Here is a 23530-nt window from a genome sequence, read left to right as displayed (position 1 = left end):
GCCTTTCTTCTTTTCTAATATGGACATTTTAAAACTAGAAAATTTTCTACGTTCTTGAAGATCAGTGATGATCTTCAGCATTTAGAGATTTCTACCTTAAGTCCCCTTGAACATTTGTGCTCTGGCTGCTGTGACTCTTTAGCACCAACATGCCACTAGCTTCTTCCTGCAGCCTGGCTGCTCTTTACATGTGGGTTGTGCCCAAGGGTGGATGCCTTGCTTAACACAGATGTCCACCTGGGGCCCGGATACAGCAGAAAGAACAGAAGACACTGCCTATTGCAGGGAATGGTGGGATCCTAGAGTGCATCTCAACCAGTCTCTGAATGTTCTCCAGACCACACTTACACTGTCAGGGGAGCCTCTGGCCAGCTGTCCCTTCACAGTTTCTTTTATTACATCCTTTCAAGTTTATCAACACAAATTTTTATGTTTGTGTTGATTTTTTTCTGTTTTTATTTGTGTACTTTGTAATGGTTTTATTTGTGTACTTTGCACAATTATCCTTATTGATAGAATATTTCGCTTATTCTTGGAATGATGTGGACAGAAGTTGGTTTCTACTTTATAAAAAGTATGTTTTCCTGGATGTAGTATTCAAGTACCATTTCATTAAATCAAAAAGGTACCATGTTCTGAATTAGGGTTTCAGTCATTCTTATAGTGGAATGTGGGTCTTATATCATCATTTGTGAAAAAGGGACATTTATTTAATAAAGCCCAGTAAATGTCAGCATATGGATGATAACCTAGTCATTGCCTGCCACATAGTAGACATTCAGAAACTATTTATTGAAACACTTGGCAGTAGCTTCACAAAAATGTAAAATGCAGTATAGTCTGATTTCTTTACTTCTCATTGTAGAATGGAATGTTCTTTCTGTGAGATGTGTGCTTAGACCCTATGAGTGGACTTAAAAACTTGGAAAGCAGGACACTCTTCTAGTAAGCTCCTGTTTTTTCCTACTAAGTAATCATCTCATTCTGCTCTATCTACCCTGCAAACTGACAGGCATCCTACAAAGCCTAAACAGCCAGCTTACGTGCAATATCCATCACTGGACCCCGAGGGAAACAGGAAATGTTTCCTGTCCCATCTCTGTCCCAGCCTAACCAGCTGTTTCATGAGGCTGGAAATGCAACAGAATGCATCCCCTCAGATGCCACAAAAATAGACTGTTTTCAACGGATGGTATCGTCATTCATGGTTTTATATTAAATTTTATCTTCTTGCATTATTTGTGGACTATCCTAATCCTTTCTGGTGAGGTATTAGCAAATCATTAAAATTAAAAGGATTAAAGACAGTCCTCCCTCTGATCCAGAGGAAGAGAAGAACTTTTACCAGGCAAGCCTTATTGTTCCATGTGGTCTAGATAACGTTACTTCCCATCTCTTCTCAACCTTGAATGCACCAGCTATTCCCCCCACCTCCTAAGGGAAAGTTGTTTATCTTCTGAGCTTCTGAGGAAACTTATCTGTAAAATGGGGTAGTAGTAGTACCTACTTCATTAGACTTCTTTGGCAATTGAATGAAGTGATGCACATACAGTACTCACCAGAGTGCCTACTGGGAGTGAGCACACAGCAATATTAGCAGATTCTATTCTATTTGAGCTTCCCTGTTCATCAGACTCATTCTTCTCATCCTGTAGACATGCTTGAGTCTCTCTTGTCCTCACAACATGCTCATATTCCTCCCTTGACTTTGTTTCTACTCCAGTTACTAGCCTCTCTAATTCCTTTCACAGCCAGGCATTTTCAAAGTGTGGTCTAACAATGTGGACTAGAGGAAGCCAGACACAAAAGAGAATATATGATTCCATTTATATGAAGTTAAGGAATAGCCTTAACTTTTCTTAACAGAACTTAAGGAAAACTATTATAGAAGTCAGATATAGTTACCAAATGGGTGGGGTAGTGGTGGTTTTGACTGAGAAAGACTCCAGAGGGACCCCCCTTTTTTTTTTTTTTTTTTTGTGAGGGAGATCAGCCCTGAGCTAACATCTGTGCTAATCCTCCTCTTTTTGCTGAGGAAGACCAGCTCTAAGCTAACATCTATTGCCAATCCTCCTCGTTTTTTTTTTTTCCCCCAAAGCCCCAGTAGGTAGTTGTATGTCATAGTTGCACATCCTTCTACTTGCTCTATGTGGGACGCAGCCTCAGCATGGCCGGAGAAGCGGTGCGTCAGTGTGCGCCCGGGATCTGAACCGAGGCCGCCTGTAGCGGAGCGCGCGCACCCAACCACTAAGCCACCGGGCCGGCCCAAGAGGGACCCTTTTGAAAGCTGGAAGTATTTTCTGTTTTGATCTAGGAGGTGGTTACACACATGTATACATATGTAACAATTCATCAAGCTGTAGCCTTGAAATATGAGCACTTTAAATTATGGTTGTTACACCTATCTAAACAAAAAGGACTGAGGCACCATCCTTCACCACCTGTCACTTTTGTGCTCTTCCTTACGACTCACCACCCTCTTCTTGGTCACCAGGATGTTTCCACACATTTGAATTTTTATTACTCTTGACCTCCCAGCAACACTGAACACTGGTGATCACATCTTCCTTTATGAAACTTCCTTCTTGGACCTAAAAACAACTCTCCCTCTTCGTGACCTTGCTTCTGGCTCCACCTTAGTTTCCTTCATGGCTCCCCATCCTTCATCAATTCCTATCATGCAGCTGTTTGTGTAACGCTAAAACTTCATGGTGATTTGGTTCTGCTGGATGTAGGGTACCTACCCAACATGGCAGCACAGAAACCCACAGACATCCCTTTAATAAAGCTGTGGTTTTCACTCACATGGAGCAAGTGATTATTATATGGTGACCTGGCACTGGATTAACTCAGGAACATCAGTCTCAGCTGTGTATGGTGCCCACTTATAGCTCTTTGGGGTGGTGAAAGGACATGAAGTCTTAGGAATACTCAGAAGAAGTATAGATCTCACTGAAAACATAAGACCCACATGGAATTAGAGCACATGATTAGCACTGAATTATTCAGTGTAGATGGTCGTTGCTCCAGAAGTCAAGAGTGAGAAGTCAGAGGCTGAAGTGTGCCTGAAAGCTTCTTCTCCCATTTCTGCTTGCCTGACTCGCGCTCTTTTCAGCCTTTGCTCAAATCTCACCTTCTCAATGAAGGTCCATTGTATGCTGTAGCCATCTCCTCCTCTAGCACTCCAGATCTCACTGTTGACCAGTTATTTCTCCAGCAAAAATAAATTACAGTATGTGTTGCTTAGCAATGGGGATATGTTCTGAGAAATGCGTTGGTAGGCAATTTCGTCATTGTGCAAACATCATAGAGAGTACTGAAGGGGAACAACATTTGCCACCCCAAAATGTGTTTGTTTTGTCCACTGATATATCTTATATGCCTAGAACAGTGCCTGGCGTGTAGTAAATAATTATTTGTTGAATTACTTGAATGACTGGTTCAGCCAGGTGGTTTAAAATCAAAACAAACAAAAGAAAAGCCTGAGGCTCCTAAGGATGACATCAGTCCACATCAAAACACCTCCCTCTCCAAGGCAGGGCTTTCTCCAGATCTATGCTCTCCTCTGATGGGCTGCATTTTATGGGTCAAGATTATCCCTGAGCCCCATGACCCAAGGGTAGTCAGGAGTCACCTTGATAACTGTCTGTAGTAGTCTTGGCTACTGGTCCCCTGCTATGGGTTTCAATAGCAGACCAACATGAACAGGAAGAATAGCAGTGCTCTATTCAGTTGGCAGCCTGGGCATTCATGGAGAGAAATCTGAGTATTCCACATTAGGAAGTGAGAGATGTGTGTCAGTCATAGTTGGACCGACATCGCTGGTGATCAGGATCCTCTTGTTTTGTTCCGAATTTGTTAGCTGTTGATTGATTTGTAGAGTTGGAAAATAAATATAAAATCGGAGTTCAGGCAATGAGAAAATGACCTGTATCTGTGTCCCTCTATCAATATATATGCATGGCTCTGACCTGACCTCGTCTCCCTTTTCAGGGTGAAAAGGCTGATAGCTTTTACATTATAGAGTCCGGCGAAGTGAGCATCTTGATTAGAAGCAAGGTGAGTTTATGTGTGATGGTGCAAGTTATGCTAGGGAAGATCCAGATGCCAGGTGTATGCACAGAAAGTAACTGTTTGCTTTAAATAATGTGAAGTGTGTTTAGTGTACCAAAATCATCATTGTTATGTTAGGTATGTGACTGGCAAAGATCCATGTTTAAGCCCATCCATTGATAAGAATTTAGTATGTTTCTTCTTGTTCCTATTGCCTTTGCCTCTGTCATGTAATTAATGATATGAGAAATATTGGCCTACAAATCAATAAGAAAAAGATAAATAGCCTAATAGAAAATGGAGGAATTATGTAATAAACAAATACATGTGGATGTTGAATATAAAAATAGCTTCCTTTTTAGAGCACTAGGAGGGGAGGTCTCTAGGCCAATTATTATTATGGCCATTTGATGGATAGGGACACCTAGAAAACTGATGACCTATAAGTGGGAGGAGTGATTCTTACCATAAATCCATCATCACCAGATGTCCCTGTTGCAGTTTTTTTAAGAATATAGAATGTGGGCTGGCCCTGTGGCTTGGTGGTTAAGTGCGCACGCTGCAATGCTGGTGGCCCGGGTTCGGATCCCGGGTGCGCATCGAGGCACCACTTCTCCGTCCATCCTGAGGCCGAGTCCCACATACAGCAACTAGAAGGATGTGCAGCTATGACATACAACTATCTACTGGGGCTTTGGAGGGAAAAAATAAAATAAAAAAAATAAAAAAAAAAAAAGAATATAGAATGTGATAAAACAGCGAGTTATATGTAATGCTAAATCAACCTAGTATGAAACCGTTTACGGAGTATCTTTAGTAAAGGTATGGCGAAAGAAAGAAAAATATGATGATTACTGCCTATAAGATGGCTTGATTCCTAATTAAAAACAGATCTTTTTTTCACATGAAATGATAATTTGAAACTTCCATGTTCTTTTACTTATAGTGTTTGGTCTACTGATGTATGTTTGTACAGTTCTCAAATATTCATTGACACCTACTGATCACAGCATAGTGTTGGGTGTGTAGGACCAGCAGCGTTGTGGCTCAGGGGTTTGGGGGAGCTTGTCAGAAATGCAGAGTCTTGGGCTCTGCCCCAGACCTACTGAATCAGAATCTGGGTTATAACAAGACCCCCAGGGGGCTGGTGTTCTTGTGAGCAGTATGGTAAGTGCTACTCTAGAGAAGGGATTAGGTGGGCATGAACGTGTCTGCAGTCCCAGAGAATGCTACAGAAATTGGAAAGAGAGCATTAGTTGGAGTGGACAAATTGACAGACTTCACAGCAAACAGGTCAAGGCAGAAGTGTGGAAGGAGGAGAGGTCAAACCATGTAAGCTAGTCTGGCACTTTTGTTTATTTTTCTGAATTAACCTTCAAAAAATTGTCTATCTACCCATAACATAAAGTGGTGCTTAGAGATTAATTCTTACTAATAAATTCTAAGTAATTTTTTACTTAAATTATTGCTTAGCTTAGCAGATGGATTCATTTAAAAAAATAGGAAACTCTAGGTAGTAAATACAATATAGTACATTATTTTCAGTAATTTGATAAGCACAAATTACAACCTGCTTGATTTCTTAATATTCCCAAATTTCAAGGTTGGATATTATTTTAAGAATATTTAGTTACTTAACTCTTCTAAAAAAAGATGTGCGTGTGGGGGGACTACTAACTTAAGATGCAGACAGTACCTAAAAGGAAAATTTGTCACTGTACAGTATTATCTGAGAAAGGTATGGTCTCAAATCAAAAAGAAGTAGCCCAGGATTGTGACTCATTACCTTAGAGAAGAGTTGACATTATTTAGAAAGAATTAGCAAAAGACCTTGTCTTTTCCCCCTGTGCCTCAGAAGTCAGTGTCTACCAAAAGGAGAGTGTTCATCTATATATTTGTAATATACAAACACATAGTATATATAATATATGTATTATAGGTTAATATGTGATATAATAAGTATTACCATATAGAATATATTATATATTAATATCACATATTAACATATATTATACTGTATATATATATGTATGTATGTATGTATGTAAATCTCCCAAAGAAAATGGTCTGCACCTTTACCTCTTGATATTTAGCCATTAGCCGAAAGGTGTTAGGGCTCAGATGAAGCCCCAAGTAAAAACCAACTCCTCTGATTAAACCAGACCACTGAGATTAACCCATACAGTTTACGTAGTACATTTAGAGTCTCTGCAAAGTTAATTTCTCACTAATTGTGTTAAGAGTACTGAGAAGGGAATGCAAGTGTGTGCGACTGGACATGCCAAGCTGTGATTCTGGAATCAGCCTGGGTCATCTTCTCTACCTGCTCTAGACTAAAGCAAACAAGGATGGTGGGAACCAGGAGGTCGAGATTGCCCGCTGCCATAAGGGTCAGTACTTTGGAGAGCTTGCACTGGTCACCAACAAACCCAGAGCTGCTTCAGCTTATGCAGTGGGAGATGTCAAATGCTTAGGTAAGAAAAATTCTTTGTGCATTGATACTTGCTTTCTGAGGTGCAGTATGTTGTTCCCATCAGCAAGCCTTAACTTATTCCACCAGCTCTCACTCACATCTAGGCTTGGACAGTTTGTGTGATCAACCAGAAATGGGTTAATGTATTCTCTTAGCAAAGCTTTCTGAGCACAGACAGTAGACTGTGAGCAAGACAAGTATCTGGATCCCCTGGCTGTGTGAAAAGAGCAGTAATGGAGGCAGGTGTCCAGGGCTGAGTAGGGACAGAGAGTACAGGTGCTGCTGGACTCTGCAAAGTCTCAAAACTTAGAGGACACAGTCCTGCTGTGTTCACGTAGAAACATCCCTCCTTTTTCCAAGTACCCAGTATCCAATCTCCTATAATGTGAATGGGTATATTTAAGACAAGGTTTGCACAAGGGAAATGACTTTGAATTGTTGATGTAGAAAATTCATTCTCTCCCTCACCTCTTTTTAACAATGCAGTTATGGACGTACAAGCATTTGAGAGGCTTCTGGGACCCTGCATGGACATCATGAAGAGAAACATCTCACACTATGAGGAACAGCTGGTGAAGATGTTTGGCTCCAGTATGGATCTGATCGATCCTGGGCAGTAGGTGTGCCACACCCCAGAGCCTTCTCAGTGTGACACCAAAACTATCCGGTCAGCCACAGAACACATACAGTAAAACAGACACGAGAGAACTGTTCCTGCTGTTGCCACCACTGCTGCCGTGGGCATTTCGAAAACTTGAAAGTCAACACTAAAGGATGGGTAGAGGTTCAACCTACACCTCCACTTTGCTTCTGAAGGCCCATTATTAGACCACTTGTAATGATTACTCCAGCCCAATTTTCACATCTTTGGTTCAAAATGGCATGTCTCTCCAACAATTTAAGTGCCTGATACAAAGTCCAAAGTGTAAACATCTTCCTTCCCTCTCTTGCTGCTACTTTGCTTTTGGAAGTTACTACAGGTCTGCACAAACCTGTTGTATAACTGTAGACACCCTCCCGCAACCTTTCTCAAGAAAGGAAATGTTGTAGCCTTTGATCTCCTCATTTGTCCTTTGAGAAAGTCCACATTTGTTCACAATTGTAGACTTTGGTTTTACAGTGGAAAATAGTGGCAGATGTGATGAAGGTCTGTGGTCTTGTGGCGTTGTACTGTCTGCTGACAGCTGCACACGTTACAGCTGTCTTCAAACTCACAGTGATGCTTAGGGAGAGGCCCTGCCCAGGGCTCAGCAGGTCAGCACCCCAAAGCACACTGATTGGTCATTGGTTAGAGCAGAAAATTTGGGTTTGGCACATTCTTCGGGTAGCAGAGAACCAGGCAAGGTTTTCTGCGTAGGGGGGGTTTTGTTTTGTTTTAGTAGATTCTGTTTTGTTTTGTTTAATCTCTGTACAGTTTGTATGAATGAATTGCTGTCCAATTATAAGGAGCCAGGGTCTGGAGGTGCCATTGCTTTATCTGACCCAATACTTTCCTAGGCAACTCCTGCCATCTCTTGTTTCCAGTTGCCCCTACTGGCTAATGGCAGTGTGTGAGCAAGAGGTTGTACTACAAAGAGAGCCCTTTTCTTCTACTCCAGAGTTGTTGCATAGCTTTGCTGTTTAACCATCAATTTTTAAACTCTTTAAAGAAGAAGAAGCTATTTTTTTGAAATTAAAAAAAAATTATTTCTTTTTTTTTTTTTTGTAAGGAAGGTCAGCCCTGAGCTAACATCCATGCTAATCCTCCTCTTTTTTTGCTGAGGAAGACCGGCTCTGAGCTAACCTCTATTGCCAATCCTCCTCCTTTTATTTTCCCCAAAGCCCCAGTAGGTAGTTGTATGTCATAGTTGCACATCCTTCTAGTTGCTGTATGTGGGACGTGGCCTCAGCATGGCCGGAGAAGCGGTGCGTTGGTGCGCGCCTGGGATCCGAACCCCGGGCCGCCAGTAGCAGAGCACGCATGCTTAACCGCTAAGCCACGGGGCCAGCCCTAAAATTATTTCTCTATTTAGGAAATTCCCTTTGGACATATTCATATATGTCAGTTTGTCAGCAGACTCAGGCGTTCATTCTAAAGATCAACTCTTTTTGTTAGTTTTCAAAAATTGGCATAATTTGCAGTTTCATAGAGTTACTGTGAAGATCTTTCTAATTAAGATGTTGGGATATTTGGGGTTCCAGTTGTTAATCCCAGAGAAAAATAATTTAGCTTATATTTTAAAACTTTTTTAAGCTTTTAATTATATCAGGTAGAATTCTGATGAATTATCCTAATTAACTAGATATATTTCAGAATGAAATTTTTTTTCTTCAGAATGACAGAATCAGATGCTACAAGAGATTCTTTTTTTTCACACTGTTTTTTCACATTTTCACGCTGTTAGTGTGAAATTTGCATAAAGATAAATTTGAATGTCGTAGCCAAGTTTATATTAGGTCAAGAGCCCCTTTCTAATATGATTTTTTTTTTTAATTTGTATAACTCAATAAATCCCTAAGAGATTATATGCTGGGGCTTAAGTCATTCCTGTTGTGGATAATGATGGAGCCCACCTGGTCACCTTGCATTGTCCACATAAGCCAGGCTCTGTGCTTTTACCATGTGTAGTGTGGTCGACAGATTTCCAGAGCGTTGACCCACCACAACCTTGGTCAGTGCTCCCTTTTCCTTGTGCTTTGTGAAGTGAAAGCAGAAGGATTCTTTTCAGACTACCCTAAGTAGTCTGCTTTGCAGCTCTCAGAATTGTGAAAGGTTGTAACTAATACTCCAAAACAGGCAGCTAGCACTGGGAAAGCCCATGTGGTTTTTCCCACGATTTTCCAAGGTTCTTTTTATGGTGTTGCTTTATCATCAAATAAATTAAGAAAGCAGATCTAGCACTTTAACAGACAAAAACCACACCTTTTTCTTGCAGAGGTAAGAGGTACATTGGGCTTCAGGAGTGACACAGAGATCTAGCCCCAGACTATGTGAGGGCTCTGTTTAAACACTGAAAGGATGCCCCCCTTACACCTCCCGAGCCAGCATTAGTTAGGGCTGGCTGTAAACTCCATGCCAGAATCACTCCTGCAGGCTACTAGGGATGGGCCTTCTTCTCCTGCCCTGTGGCATATCCCAGTTCAGTCTTCCCCTTCACAGAGGCCTGTCTGACACCCTGACTCACTGATGGTTGCTGTTTTACAGACTAGAATTCATCGGGTTTAAGCCCTCCTACTCTAACTACAGATTATCATCATTTCAGACCCTCACTACATACAGGGTTCCTTGGGGGTCTGGCTTGAGGAAGGGAGACTTTAAAAGGACGAGCGTGAGGGAAATAGGACACAGCCATTACCAAGGTGCCAGGAGTCTGACAATGTTTCAATTCTCTTTATAGCATAGGGAATCAAAGGTGGCAGACCAAGTCTGACTCAGGGCTGTGGTCTCTACATTGTGCTGGGCAAGCCCTGCACTGATGGTTGAGCCTCATGAGAAGGAGTATGTGTTGGGAAGAGATCCCTTTGTTAATTGTTTATATTGTTCTCTTCTATCAGAGCTTCACATGCTCTTTTCTGGCTTTGCTATTGATTTTGCATGGCAGAGAATGTTCCTGAGAGCCTTGAGGTCCAACCTGCAGTATTATCCTTCCTTCTGCCCCCAGTTTATCACACCCACTCTCTTCTTTTGATTATATTCTCTGAAGGAAGGGTTCTGCTTTGTCCTCTTAGTTGACACTTCTTATATATAATTGCTATAGATTCTCAGAAATCAGGGTGGAGCTTTTCTTTGAGCAGTTTAGTGAGCGAATTCAGCAGCAAAGTGGCAAGAAATGGTTCTCGAGCCAGGGGAGCTCATGTGCATCCTCTTGCCCAGATTCTCTGCTCACAATGGTAGAGAAGTCAGTGAGAAGTGCCACTGGCACCCAGCAGCACCCTGGGCACGCAGCATTTCCATGTCTCGTGTCACAGTGTACAAACAATCCTCTCTCATTTAGAAAAATTGAAAGAGCATTTTTGCACAGAGAAAAAGGAAAAAGACCCATGAGTGTCATCTTTTTTCTTTTGTCTTCAGTTGGCTGATGTTGGAATTTTTTTTCTCAACATGCCCTTGTAAACCAATCTTGCCAAGAGACGAGTTGTTTTGGTTTTTCACTCCAGTTACCTCTTGTTCATCCTGTCTTGACTGCTGATGTTCCTCGATGATTCTAATGTCTATTTTATGGGAAGCAGCCTTCCCGTGGTTTCCTTTTACACACTGCAGGGCTATCTGTATCCTAAAAAAAAAAAGAAAAAAGAAAAAAAAGAAAATTGTCACTAGCCTCATGGGTGATTTGCAGAAAACCATTTAGCCCATCTTCAACAAAAAGTAGATTCCTCATTGTTTTCTTAAGCTCATTGTAATAAAAGAAATCTAGTTCAGCATTATTGTGCTACCTCAAAGGTAAAATGTTTTAAGGTCTTTTTTTGGTCCTGAATTCTACATGTAGTGTTTGAAATGTCTTTCAATTGAAATTATTTTTAAATCATTGGGGAGAATCTTATTTTAACCCATTTTACACTTGTATTTTAATCTCAGAATAAGTGATTGGAAAGGGATCAATTCTTGCTCTGTAGTGTTGAATACATAACTAAATCATTGTTTGCCATAAACAAGGTTGAGTTTTTTTAAAAGGAAACTCTAGGGCTTGGCTTTGCTCTTGGTTAATAAAGGCTGACAAATCATGTCTGACTTTCCAGTGCAGCCTTGTGTTGTGTGTTTGTCTCTCATTTCAGGGCTCCAGGCCAGTATAGCACTCATCTGGCTGATACATTGTTGGGATTGGGGTGTGAGCTCTTGAAAATTAGAGAGGAGGCCTGGGCATATGTGTTAGTCAGGGTTCTCCATAGAAACAGAACCAATAGAGAGTGTGTGTGTGTATGGGTGTGTGTTTGTTTATAAAGAGATTTATTATAAAGAATTGGCTCACACGATTATGGAGGTAGGCAAGTCCCAAGATCTGCAGGATGAGCTGGCAAGCTGTACACCTGGGATAGCTGACGTGTCATTCCAGTCCAAGTCTGAAGGCCTGAGAACCAGGAGAGGTGATAGTGTAGTTCCCATCCAAAGGCTGGCAGGCTCGAGACCCGGGAAACTGATGTCCCAGTTCTAAGGCAATCAGGTGGGAAAATTCTCTCTTACTTGGGGAAAAGTCAGCCTTATTGTTCTATTTGGGCCTTCAGCCAATTGGATGAGGCCCACCCACTTTAGGGAGGGCAATCTGCTTTACTCAGTCTACTGATTTAAATGTTAATTTCATCCAAAAACACCTTTACAGATACTCCCAGAACAATGTTTGACCAAATATCTGGGCACTCCATGGCCCAGTCAAGGTGATACATGAAATTAACCATCACAGCATGGTATTTGAATTGTTGGGGATGGTGTGCAAGGGCATCCAATATATCCCTTGCCAGGGAAGATATGCTCACCAATGAAGTCCAGCAGAAAACATCTCCTGTCTGACAGTATTACTTATATCACTTCCTTCTCTGTAACATGGCTATAACCAGAACTAACAACGACTCTGTGATAACCCACTGTGCCTACAGTTTCTTTCTTTTCCAGGTGACCAAAGGAAGCTTATTCTACAATAAAATCATGTTCCAGTTTGATCTTGCCTTCACCTGGCGGTACAAAAGGGCCAAGTACTAGGTGAACATACAAAATACCCAGGTGGGGCCCAAGAAACTGGTAGTTGAACCCTCTCAAAACCAAATTGGCCTTGTTTCAAGGCTTTAAAAATTAAATATGATTTGGCCTTTGTGGTTTTGGTGATGGTATTGTTATGAACAGTTAAGAAGTGCCAGTACAACATCAAGATCATATTGTCCACAGCCTCAGCCTTGAAGAGTGAACATCACATGAGGACTTTGCTTTCTGTGTATGTTCTAACAGGAAGCTAGAAATTTGTCCCATCAAAGTTAGCTGAATATATCCTCAGCAATCTTAGTGCATCAATTTTATAACAACAGAATTAAAACAGTATTACTTATAATGTGGTTCAGGAAATTGGGGGAGTTTCACAAAACATCATGTTAAGTATAAATTTTGCTCCCTTTACTCATCCTCTCTACAGACAAATGTCCCCTCACAGAAGATGGCCAGTGATACATACTGTTACCTGATTGTTTTAGGTCATGCAGATAAAATGCAGAGTGTCAACCAGGAACATACTGAATAATCAGTTCTGAATTCAGATGGGTATTATCCAAGTTCTGAATCCGAATGTCAGAAAGTAGGTCTGACTCAGCTCATTTGTTCATTGAACAAATCTTAATGACCTGCTGTAGATTTTCCTAATACTGTGTTTAAACCCCAGGAATTAGCAAGAGTAACAATACTGGGGTCCACCAGGGCATTCGTGGACCTTTCCTCCAGTGCTGATGGAGCTTATCCTCCCATGTTTCTGGACTCACACAGACAGCAGCCCTGGTCTCCTATTTCAAGAACTATCATGTTCCCAATGCCTGTTCCCCTTGGTCATGCTGCTCCTCTCTGTCTGGGCTACTGTTGCCTCTTTGTAAAGTAAATAGTTTGGACACACAAGCATGCAGTGTCCCTTACTGCTCTAGCTCACATCACAATTCTGGTTACAGAAGCATCGAGGGAGCTGTGAAAGGAGAAAGACTAGATTTAAGATTTAAAGGAAGACTCCCTCCAGGTAGGGACTTCTCAGAAATTGTCATTTTCATGCTGGTCATCCTAAACATCATGATGAAGTTTGGCCAGAGATGGCTTTCTGGCCTGGGTTGCCTTCTGTAATGACATGTGCTGAGAATCAAATTTTTCTAAAAGTGTCTCTTTTTTGTGACATTTCTACCCCTTCCTCTTTAACTTCTTCCCAACCAGAATGCTTGATCCTGTGGGCACTTCTTTCTATTCTACAAAACCAGTTATCTGGCTTGTTTTTAAGTACACAAAGTCAAGCAGTGCCCAGCCCATTTGTAGACTGGAGGGCAAGAGGCTGGCCGGGCTGCAGTGTGAAACCAAAGGGAGACTAGGAGCTACCCCAGACACTAGGAAAGCCAGCAGGATCTGACTCTTCACCAGTCAGTCCATCCTGACAGACAGAAGAATGGGCATTTGCTGGTCAGCTCTTGGGGAAGGCAGTTGAAACAGAGAGTACCAGCCAAATCTCTATGGCCTTCTTGGCCATGGGCCCCACCCTTTCCTTCCTCTGCAGAATTGCACTGAGCCACAGTCAAAAGTCACTATAGGGGCCGGCCCGGTGGTGCAAGCGGTTAAGTGTGCGTGCTCCGCTGCGGTGGCCCGGGGTTCGCCGGTTCGTATCCCAGGCGCGCACCGATGCACTGCTTGGTAAGCCATGCTGAGGTGGCGTCCCTTATAAAGTGGAGGAAGGTGAGCATGGGTGTTAGCCCAGGGCTAGTCTTCCTCAGCAAAAAGAGGAGGATTGGCAGATGTTAGCTCAGGGCCAAGCTTCCTCACCAAAAAAAGAAAAGTCACTGTATACTCTGCGCAGGAAGCCAGGACCCAGCAATCTCTTTTTCTGGCCTGGTCCTCCAACCCCCAGATGAGGAGGCAGGGGCGTACAGTTGTTTTTTTTTTCCCTAGAAAACAGGTAAAAAGGAAGAGCTCAAGTCCAGTCCAGACCCACCAGATAAGCAAACCAGCATTTTCCAGCATAACATCCAAGCATAGTTAAACTGGACATTTTCATTCTGAAAATGAAAGACCTGGGCATGAAGGGACACCTGCAGTATACACTCCCATGCCTGCCATGAGCCCAGCCTCAGCAGCTGGTTGAGCAGGGGACCTGAAGCTAAGTCTGGGGCCTGCAGGGCGGGCAGGGAAGAGGCCTTTGTGGCAGATGTGCATCAGGCCCAGGCAAGTCAGAACAGCACACAAGCCACCTTGGACCCCTGGCATCCTGTTCCAGAGCTGTGCTTCTGGCCCCATGCCCAGGGTGAGAAATGAGGTCATGCACAGGCTCAAAAGAGCCTGGAAAATCAAAAGTCTCAAAAGGCCTGGAGAATCAGCCTGGACCCCAGACGAGGGGCTGGTCCCAGAGCACTTTCTCACCTGGACAGAGCTGGTGGACAGAGAGCACATGACCCCCAGGCTCCCGACTTGGGGCACTGCCCCTACCTCAGTAACTCAAGATGGTTCCACTGGGATGGCAGCTTCGGGCTGAGGTTGGCCAGACGAGGATGAATTGGAGAACTTGTCCAGGGTCTCGGCTTGCTCCTCTGTAAAGATGGAGGCAGGCTTATGGGAGGGCATCCACCCCTGATGCCCTTGGCTTTTCCCACAGGCATTGATTGGCCACTCACATGCCTGGCTGGGCTGAGGCCCAACTACAGTAAGTTCAGTGGCTGGTGTGGTCTCTCCCCTTGTTCTCACTTTAAGCTGGACATCTTCAGCTCACAGCAAAAGCAACCCCCACTCTCTGACAGAGAGCTGGCCTCACAACTGGAAACCAGGGTGGGTTATCATACCTGATAAATGGGTAAAGCTAGTTTTATATCCCAGAAGGGCTAGCCTTATACCTCAGAACTGGTTTGAGGGCCAGGTTTACAAAACGTGCATACAAAGGTACATTACAAGTGCTGGAGTGGGGCTCGCTGAGACTGGGTGGACTTCCAGGACAATGGGAATTTCTCGGAGTGCCCTCTGGGCTCTTCGCTGCCTGGATGTGCAGAGGACAGGGTGTGCATGTCCAGGACATGCTGGGAGCTGCCTCCACCCTGGCCCTGCGGGATCCTTTTCTTGGTAATTTTCCTGCCTTTTGTCTGGGGGAAAAAAAATCTTAGCAATGATTTGCAGCCAGCGGCTCCCGACGTGGCCCAAGTCCCAGGGCTGTTGGTGCAGGGGAGGAGGGAGGGTCGTTGGGGCCTGAGTCCTACCCCTTCTCCGGTTGGGAACATCATGTTCTGGCTTGGATTGCACGTCCCACCCTGCTGCACGTCCAACCCTCGGGTGCTGGCGGCCCTGGGAGGACACCAGGCCGGACGGGGTGGGGTTGAGCAAGGATGGCCAGCTCAGTTTAAGGAACAGGCAGGGAAGGGGATTCGGATAGATGTCCAATCCCAGGACAGCTCTACCCATGCACTCCATCCCCACCCCTCCCCTGGCCTGGGCCCTAGCAAAGAGGAGGGCTCCCTCAATCCCAGGCCGGGGCTGTGTGGGAGGGACAAAGTGTGGCAGAGGAGCAACAGCTGCGCGCGCACACACACACACCTGCAGGGGGTTGGGGGGATGGCGCTCCTCCCCAACTGCAATCTCCTTGTCCACTCTTGCCCCTTCCACCTTTGGACAACCTCTTTCGCCCTGCCTGGGGTCTGGTTACTTACACCCCTGAGGCAAGTCTCTGCTCAGCACCTCCCTGCCATCCTTCATCTCCAAGGCCCTTCCTTCCACCCTGTCCTCTAACCTCTTGCGCCCCTGCCCCCCTCAGCAATGGCCTTGCATTGTTTTTAGGGAGAAAACAGAAGCGATGGGTCAAAAGCTCAGGGCTCCTTCTCTGCTCCCCTAGCTCCTGTCCCAATGTTCTAGCTTCTTGGCAAAAGCCTTGAGACTTGCCTGCAGTTGCCTTTTACCTCCCATTCTCACCACAGCTCACCCCTGCAGTCCCCAGTGATTTCCACCTGCAGAGCAGAGATGAATTCACCATGATGGACTCCTCCCTCCTGCTTCAAAGACCACTTTCTCAGGAACACCCAATTCTGGTTTTCTTCTGATTTCTGTTGCCAGATTTTGTTTTTGTTTTTTGTGTTTTCTTTTTTGGTGAAGAAGATTGGCCCTGAGCTAAGATCTGTGCCCATCTTCCTCCATTTTTGTATATGGGACACTGCCACAGCTTGACTTGATGAGCAGTGTGTAGGTCCACTCCCGGGATCCGAACCTGCGAACCCCAGGCCATTGAAGCGGAGCATGAGAACTTAACCACTACACCACCAAGCCAGCCCCAACATTTAGAACATTTTGTACATACTTTTCTGCATCTTACTTTTCTCACTCATCCCAACTTTATGGCAGGCCTTTCAAATCAAGTGGTATTATTCCAATTCCTTCTTTTTGATGGTGGCAAAACCTGTCCACACACTTTTTGATATTCCTCCCACAAAAGGTAGAGCTGATTTCCTTCTCCTTGGATATGTCCCAACGTTAGTCACTTTGCTTCTAATGAATAGACTGAGGCAGAAATGACACTGTGACGTTTGAGTCTAGGTTAGAAAGGTGATATAAGGGCTGGCCCAGTGGCGTAGTGGTTAAGTTCGTGTGTTCTGCTTGGGCAGCCCAGTGTTCACCGGTTCGGATCCTGGGCGCAGACCTACTCACCACTCATCGAGCCATGCTGAGGCGGCCTCCCTTATAGAAGAACTACAACTCTACAGCTATGATACACAACTATATATTTCTTTGAGGAGAAAAAAAAAAAAAGAGGAAGATTGGCAACAAGATGTTAGTGCAGGACCAATCCTCAAAAAAAAAAAAAAGAAAAAGAAAGGCGATACAAGTTTACCTAGCTTCCTCTCTCCCTCGGGACAATCATCTTGGGACCTAGCCACCATATTGTGAGGAAGGCTAGGGCACATGGAGGAGGTACATGTGGGTGTTCTAGCCCCAACTAAAGTCTCAACTGACAGCCAGTATCAAAAGCCAGACTTCAACTGAGGTGCCTTCAGACGGTTTCAGCCCCAGCTTTCAAGCTGCCCAGACTGATGCAGCAAAAAAGAGCAATCTCCACTGAATTCTGCCCAAATGGCAGATTTGTGAGCAAAATAAATGCTACTATTTTAAACTACTAAATTTAGGTAATTTGTTACACAGCATAGTAACCAGAACAGTATGTAGGTACTAAAATGTCTCCAACCATGCCATTATGGATGGGCCGTTGCTTTGCAATTTTTTTTTCCGCTACACACGATGTAGCAATAAATATCACTGGCCACATAGCTCATATCTCAGTGCTTTTCTTTTTATAAGTGAAAATCCCAACATTGGGATTATAGGGTCCAAAATTATATGCATTTTTATTTTACTAGTTTGCCAAATTGTTTTCCAAAAAGGCTGTAACCGATCTTAGCTTTGTCAGCATCCCTGAAAGCAAGCATTGGTGAAGCCCTCTTTAACTTTTTTTTTTTTTTTTTTGGTGAGGAGATCAGTCCTGTGCTAACATCTGTCAATCCTCCTCTTTTTTTTTTTTTTTTTTTTGCTGAGGAAGAGTGGCCCTGGGCTAACATCCGTGCCCATCTTCCTCCGCTTTGTATGGGATGCTGCCACAGCCTGGCTTGCCAAGTAGTGCATCGGTGCACACCCAGGATCCGAACCGGAGAACCCTGGGCCGCTGCAGTGGAGCACACACACTTAACCGCTTGCGCCACCAGGCCGGCGCCCTAACTTTTGATAGTCTACTAAGTATAAAGCGACTTATCTCATTGTTACTCTTTTAAAAAAAAATTAATAAACTTTCTTTTTTAGAGCAATGTTTAGAGCAATGTTTTAGAACAATGCTCACAGTCAAACTGAGTGGAAAGTACAGAGGTCCCATAAACCCCCTCCCCTCCAACACACAGCCTCCCTCTCTATCAACATCCCCATCAGTGTGGTACGTTTGTTACAATCGATGAACCAAAGCTGATACATCATCAACCAAAGTCTATAGCTGACATAAAGTTCATTCTGAAGTGTTGTACATTCTATGGGTTTTGACAAATGTTTAATGGCATGTATCTACCTTATAGTATCATAAATAATAGTTTCATTGCCCTAAAAAATCCCCTGTGCTCCACCTATTCATCCTTCCCTCCCCTTCAAGTGCTTGGCAACCACTGATCTTTTTCTCTCCATAGTTTTGCCATTGTTACATTTTTTACTTTTATTTGCATTCCTTGCCTTCTGATGAATTTTAACATCTTTTCATGTTGTGAGGTTCTGCTAGTTACCCCCCAATACCTTTTTCTCCTTTGTCTTTGCTAACAAATCCAGATTTTGTCCAGTGGCAAGTGTCAAGTCTCAAGTGATGGACAAATCCTGACCCCATTCCCTGACCCCTCAGCCACCTTTCACCTAGGGGTGGCCACAGATGACCCAGTTTTAGTCAAAGAAATAAATGGAAGTCTGCTGGGAATTTGGGAAAGGTGTTTGCTTACCCAATAAAGGAAATAGATGTGGTTGGTGCCAACCTTCTTTCTTTGAATACTAATGTGATGTCTGGAGAGACTGCAGCTACCTTGCAAAGCTGGGGCAACACATGAAGACAGAAGCTGACATGCTAAGGATGGTGGTGGAAGGGTCCAAAAAGCCTGGGTGATATGCAACATAGATGAGTGGTTGTGTCCACCAAAAGACATATAAAGAAACATCCATGGAAACTATATTTATGGTAGCCAAAATCTGGACTCAATCTAGATGCCTATCAACAGAATGGATCTATAATTTGTGGTACAGTCCCATAGAATGGAATACTATACAGAAAGGAAAAAGAGAAAACTATCATGATACACAATAACATGGATGAATCTCACAGACATAATATTGAATAAAAAAGCCAGACACAGAAAAGTACATATTGTATCATTTAATTCATATGAAATTAAAAATGGGTGAAATTTATCTATGGTAACAAGTCAGAATAGTGGTTAATTCTGCAGGAGAGGTAGTAACTGGGAGGGCACGAGGTTACCTTCAGGGTGGGGTGATTAACCTTGGATGAGGTGGTTGTCTTCTGCTGAGGACCATTCCTGAGAGAGACTCAGCTGAGGGTTGAGATCTGGACCACACACCACACCATGAATTTACTATGTCTCTCCATTTGTTCATATCTTATTCTTTAATAATAGTCTATAGGTTTCATGTCCTTTAATAAGATTTTGTAGGTTCCCCACCTAGTACAATTCCTATATTTTCTTAATGAATTTACTCCTAAATATTTTATAGCTTTTTTATTGTTAATTGAATGTTTTTCTCATTTTTATTTATTTCTAGGGGCTTATTTATAGTAAATGCTATTATTTTTAATATATTTTTCTTGTATTTATCACCTTAACATTTTCTCTTATTAATTGTAGTAGTTTTCAAGAAAGTCCTCTGGATTTTCTAGATTTACAATCATGGCATTAACTAAAGACATAGTATAATTTCTTTCTTTCCAATATTTATAACATTTAATTTTCTTGTCTTATTGCATTTGCTAGAACTCTAAGGCAATGTGTAATGATAATAGTGTTGATGCCAATCCTGTCTAGTTCTTGATTTTTAAAAAAAACTAGCTTTAGTATCTGGCATATGTTGACTTATGATTATTTTATATTTTATATCTTTTTCATAAATTGTGCCTTTGTTAGATAATGGCCCTCTTTATTTTGCTCAATGCCTATCACCTTAAATCCTACCTTCTCTGATGTCACTTGGATACTCCTGCTGTTTTCTAGTTTGTGCTGGCCTGATCTCTCTCTCTGTCAACTCCTTTATTTTCAGCCTTTTTTCCCCTTGTGGTTTCAAGTGTTGTTCTTAAAAATAGTATGTGTCTGGGTTTTGTCTTTCTAATCCAGTCTCTTGGTCTTTAATGGGGGTTTAAGTTGTCCTTACTTAGTATGATAAAGATGTTTGACTTTGCTCATTCCATAATTACTTGATGTCTATTATTTTTTACTTTGTGGTTTTATCTTTTTATTCAGTTGAACTGTATGAAACTACCATTTTTGTAGGTCAAAACAGTTGAATGTTAGCAATACATTTTAAAGATTTTATTTATTTTATTTTTTCCCCCCAAAGCCCCAGTAGATAGTTGTATGTCATAGCTGCACATCCTTCCAGTTGCTGCATGTGGGACTCGGCCTCAGGATGGACGGAGAAGTGGTGCCTCGATGCGCACCCGGGATCCGAACCCAGGCCACCAGCATCGCAGCGCGCGCACTTAACCACCAAGCCACAGGGCCGGCCCAGCAATACATTTTATACAGCCAAACTACTGCTTTCTTTTTTTCTCTCTCTTTTAAGATGTCATTCATTTAATTTTTCCCTTTGGTAATTTTGGAATTCTACTACTTTTTTCCATTTCACTAGTGACAACCTTTCCTCTCCAGGCATAAAGACTGTCCCTTGGCTAGGCACGGGTCGTAGATAATGTGCCTGTGTTATGGGGGAGAGTTTAAAGCCAGCTGGCCCTTCTTCCTTGGTAGGTCATGTGTTCTATCTATCTGGGAGCTTATACAATGTTCTCTTTCTCCTTGGAGTTTAAGAATTTTACTGTAGTCTTTCCCTTCCATACTGTTGGGAATGTGGTCAGAGCCTCCCATATGCAGACACAGCTTTTTCTTCATGTCAGGAAAGTTTTATTCTGTAACTTGTTTTGTTGATGCCTCTATTTCATCCATCCTTTTTTCTCCTTCTGGAACTCACATTGTTTGCCCATCAGGTTTCCTGGATTTAACCTCCAGATCTCTCGTCTGTCCTCTCATGCCTTTGAGCTCTGTGCATCTTTCCATTGAGCTCTGAGCTATTTCTTCCCTTAGACCCAAGCACCTTTTTCATATTCCTCCAACATGCCAAACTTGTTCTTTTCTCGGGGTGTTTGCACTTGCTAGGCTTTCTGCCGAGAATGGCTTCTCTTAGATCTTTCCCTGCTCAGCTAATGCCTTTGGGTTGATCTTAGCTCAGATGTCCCCTTCTCAGATTCACCTTTCCTGCTACCTTGGACATAAACACCATACTCTGCACATGAGCTTGGTTCTTTTTCTCCATTGTATTCACACTGCCCATAATTAAGTTATTTGTTCTTTTACTGTCTGTTGTATCCATGCTTCACCACCACCACCAACTCCCCACTGGAGGGCAGAGACTCTGTAAATCATTTGAATTCTTACTGTGTCCACTCTTGCTGTGTACCCCATGTCCAGCCCAGGTCAGCCCTTGGTAAGCACTTATGGAAGGAACGGAACAGTGAATTAATGCTGGGGCTTCCCCAGAGAGACCCTGCTCTGTTCAGCCTCCACCCCATACATAGGAGCACTGGATTTGTAGATTGGGTAGTCAGAAGAAGATGAGGCAGTGCCTGTCTGCGAGGGTCTGAATGACTGATGCCACTGCAGATCCTGAAGCCACAAGCAGGGAATAGGAGCAGGAGCTGGGCCAGGTGCAATCCCACTGGGTGTGGGGGGCCTTCCAGGCCTGACTCAGGGCTAGCCTTGATCTGGGGCCCTCTCACCCTGCCCCGACCTCTCACTGTTCCACTTTATTTTTTTCCGTAGCACTTATCACTTAACACAACATGGCATTCTTTTTATTTAGTCAGTCAACAGGTATTTCTGGAGCTTACTTGGTATTTGAGGTGCTCAGGATACATCCATGAACAAAACAGAGAGATGGATTCCCACCTCACAGAGCTCTTGTTCTAGTGGAGGAAGCCAGGTGTGCCATATAAGGATAATAAAGACCTACATTGGGCCGGCCCTGTGGCTTGGTGGTTAAGTGCGTGCGCTGCGATGCTGGCGGCCCGGGTTCGGATCCCAGGTGCGCATCGAGGCACCACTTCTCTGTCCATCCTGAGGCCGAGTCCCACATACAGCAACTAGAAGGGTGTGCAGCTGTGACATACATATCTACTGGGGCTTTGGGGGCAAAAAATAAATAAAATCTTTAAAAAAAAAAAAAAACCTACATAAAAAAGTGTGTGAGAAGGTGGTAACTGCTATGAAAAAAAGTAGAGCAGGGTAAGGGGATAAAGGTGATCCCAAGTGCTGTGGGCAGAAAGGTGCAGGTTGCAGTCTGAAATAAGGGGCTCTAAAGGTGTTGGGGTACAGTCCTGTGAAAATCTGTGGAAACTGCAGTCCAGGTATGAGGAATAACTGGAGCCCAGTCCCTGAACAGGAGAGTGCATGGGGTGTGATATGTGAGAAACTTTGGGAGGCTGAGCCGTGGGCCTGAAGGCAAACAGAGAAGATGCAGTCAGAAAGGTAATGGGGAATCATGGGGCCCCTGTCAGCTGTGGCTTTTCTTTGGGGAGGTGCTACTGCAGGATTCTGAACAGGGCATGAGGGGTTCTGACTTATGTATTCACAGGCTGATGTGTGGAGAACAGACTGAAGGTGGCAAGGGCAGCAGCAGGAGACTGGGAGGTGGCTGTGACATTGCCCTGGGGAGAGATGGTGGTGACTTGGACTGGGTGGAAGCCATGGACCTGGTAAGAAGTGATTTCATTCTGGGTAGATGATGTGATGGAAGCAACAGGACTTCCTGGTGCATTGATGTAAATGGGAAAGAAAGTAATCATGAGGCACTGAGGTGTCTGTCCAGAGCAATAGGAAGAACTGAGCTGCCATCACTTGAGCTGGTGGAGGTGGGGTGGAGTGGGTTTAGGGGATGAGCCAGAGCCAGGGTGGCACAAGTTGAGTTTGAGATACCAAGTGGAAGTCAGAGTGCAGATGCTTAGTCGACAGCTGGACATCATGTCTGGCACTCAGGAAGGGTCTATTCTGGACATATACCTTTGAGAGTGATTGACATGTGGTCCATGCAGGTGGAATTTGAAGCCATGAACCTGGATAAGATTATGAGGGAGATAGTATAGACAGAGAGAGAAGAAGTGAAGAGGAGGAACCAGTGAAGTCAGAGGAAACCAGGAGTGCATGGAGCCCTGGAAGCTGCACAAGGAAGGTGCTTCCAAGAGAGGAGAGAGAGATCAGCTGGTCACAATCTGATCGGTGGTCAGAAATATTTCCTGTCCACTCCCATAAAGACAGTTTGTGGTTTTTTTTACTGTTTTTGTTCACTGTTGTATTTCCAGCACAGAGCGTAAGTGCTCAATAAATACTTGTTGAATGAATGAGTATATGCGTGAATCCACACCTCTGCAAACTCCCAGCACACAGGGCTGCAACACTGGCCTCCTTTACAGAAAAAGTAGAGATCAAGCAGGAGGCTCTGCCCACTCTCAGTAGCACCCCCTCCTCCCTTGCCTTTCCTAGCTACACTGACATTCACTCAGATGGGAGCCTTTCTGGCAGGCACAGGCCCAGGACAAA

General features: G+C 43.6%; 1 protein-coding gene across 2 annotated transcripts in view; it reads left to right on the top strand.

Moving 5' to 3' along the window:
* Positions 1 to 11246, top strand: part of PRKAR2A (protein kinase cAMP-dependent type II regulatory subunit alpha) — a 110248-nt gene extending 99002 nt beyond the window's left edge. Inside the window, exons 9-11 of one of the 2 annotated variants that reach the window (XM_004419665.3) lie at positions 3994 to 4059; positions 6386 to 6527; positions 7013 to 11246. In XM_004419665.3, coding sequence (XP_004419722.1) covers positions 3994 to 4059; positions 6386 to 6527; positions 7013 to 7146 — 342 coding nt within the window. In that variant the 3' untranslated portion in view covers positions 7147 to 11246. The remainder of the gene's footprint in view (positions 1 to 3993; positions 4060 to 6385; positions 6528 to 7012) is intronic. The other variant, XM_087430958.1, reaches the window with a different exon arrangement.
* The last annotated feature ends 12284 nt before the right edge of the window (positions 11247 to 23530 follow it).

The sequence above is a fragment of the Ceratotherium simum genome, chromosome 5 (genome assembly GCF_057802395.1).
Source record: "Ceratotherium simum simum isolate JZ-2026a chromosome 5, ASM5780239v1, whole genome shotgun sequence".
Classification (NCBI taxonomy): Eukaryota; Metazoa; Chordata; class Mammalia; order Perissodactyla; family Rhinocerotidae; genus Ceratotherium; species Ceratotherium simum.
The sequence above is the reverse complement of the archived record's forward strand: the minus strand, read 5'-3'. Positions and strand labels throughout refer to the sequence as shown.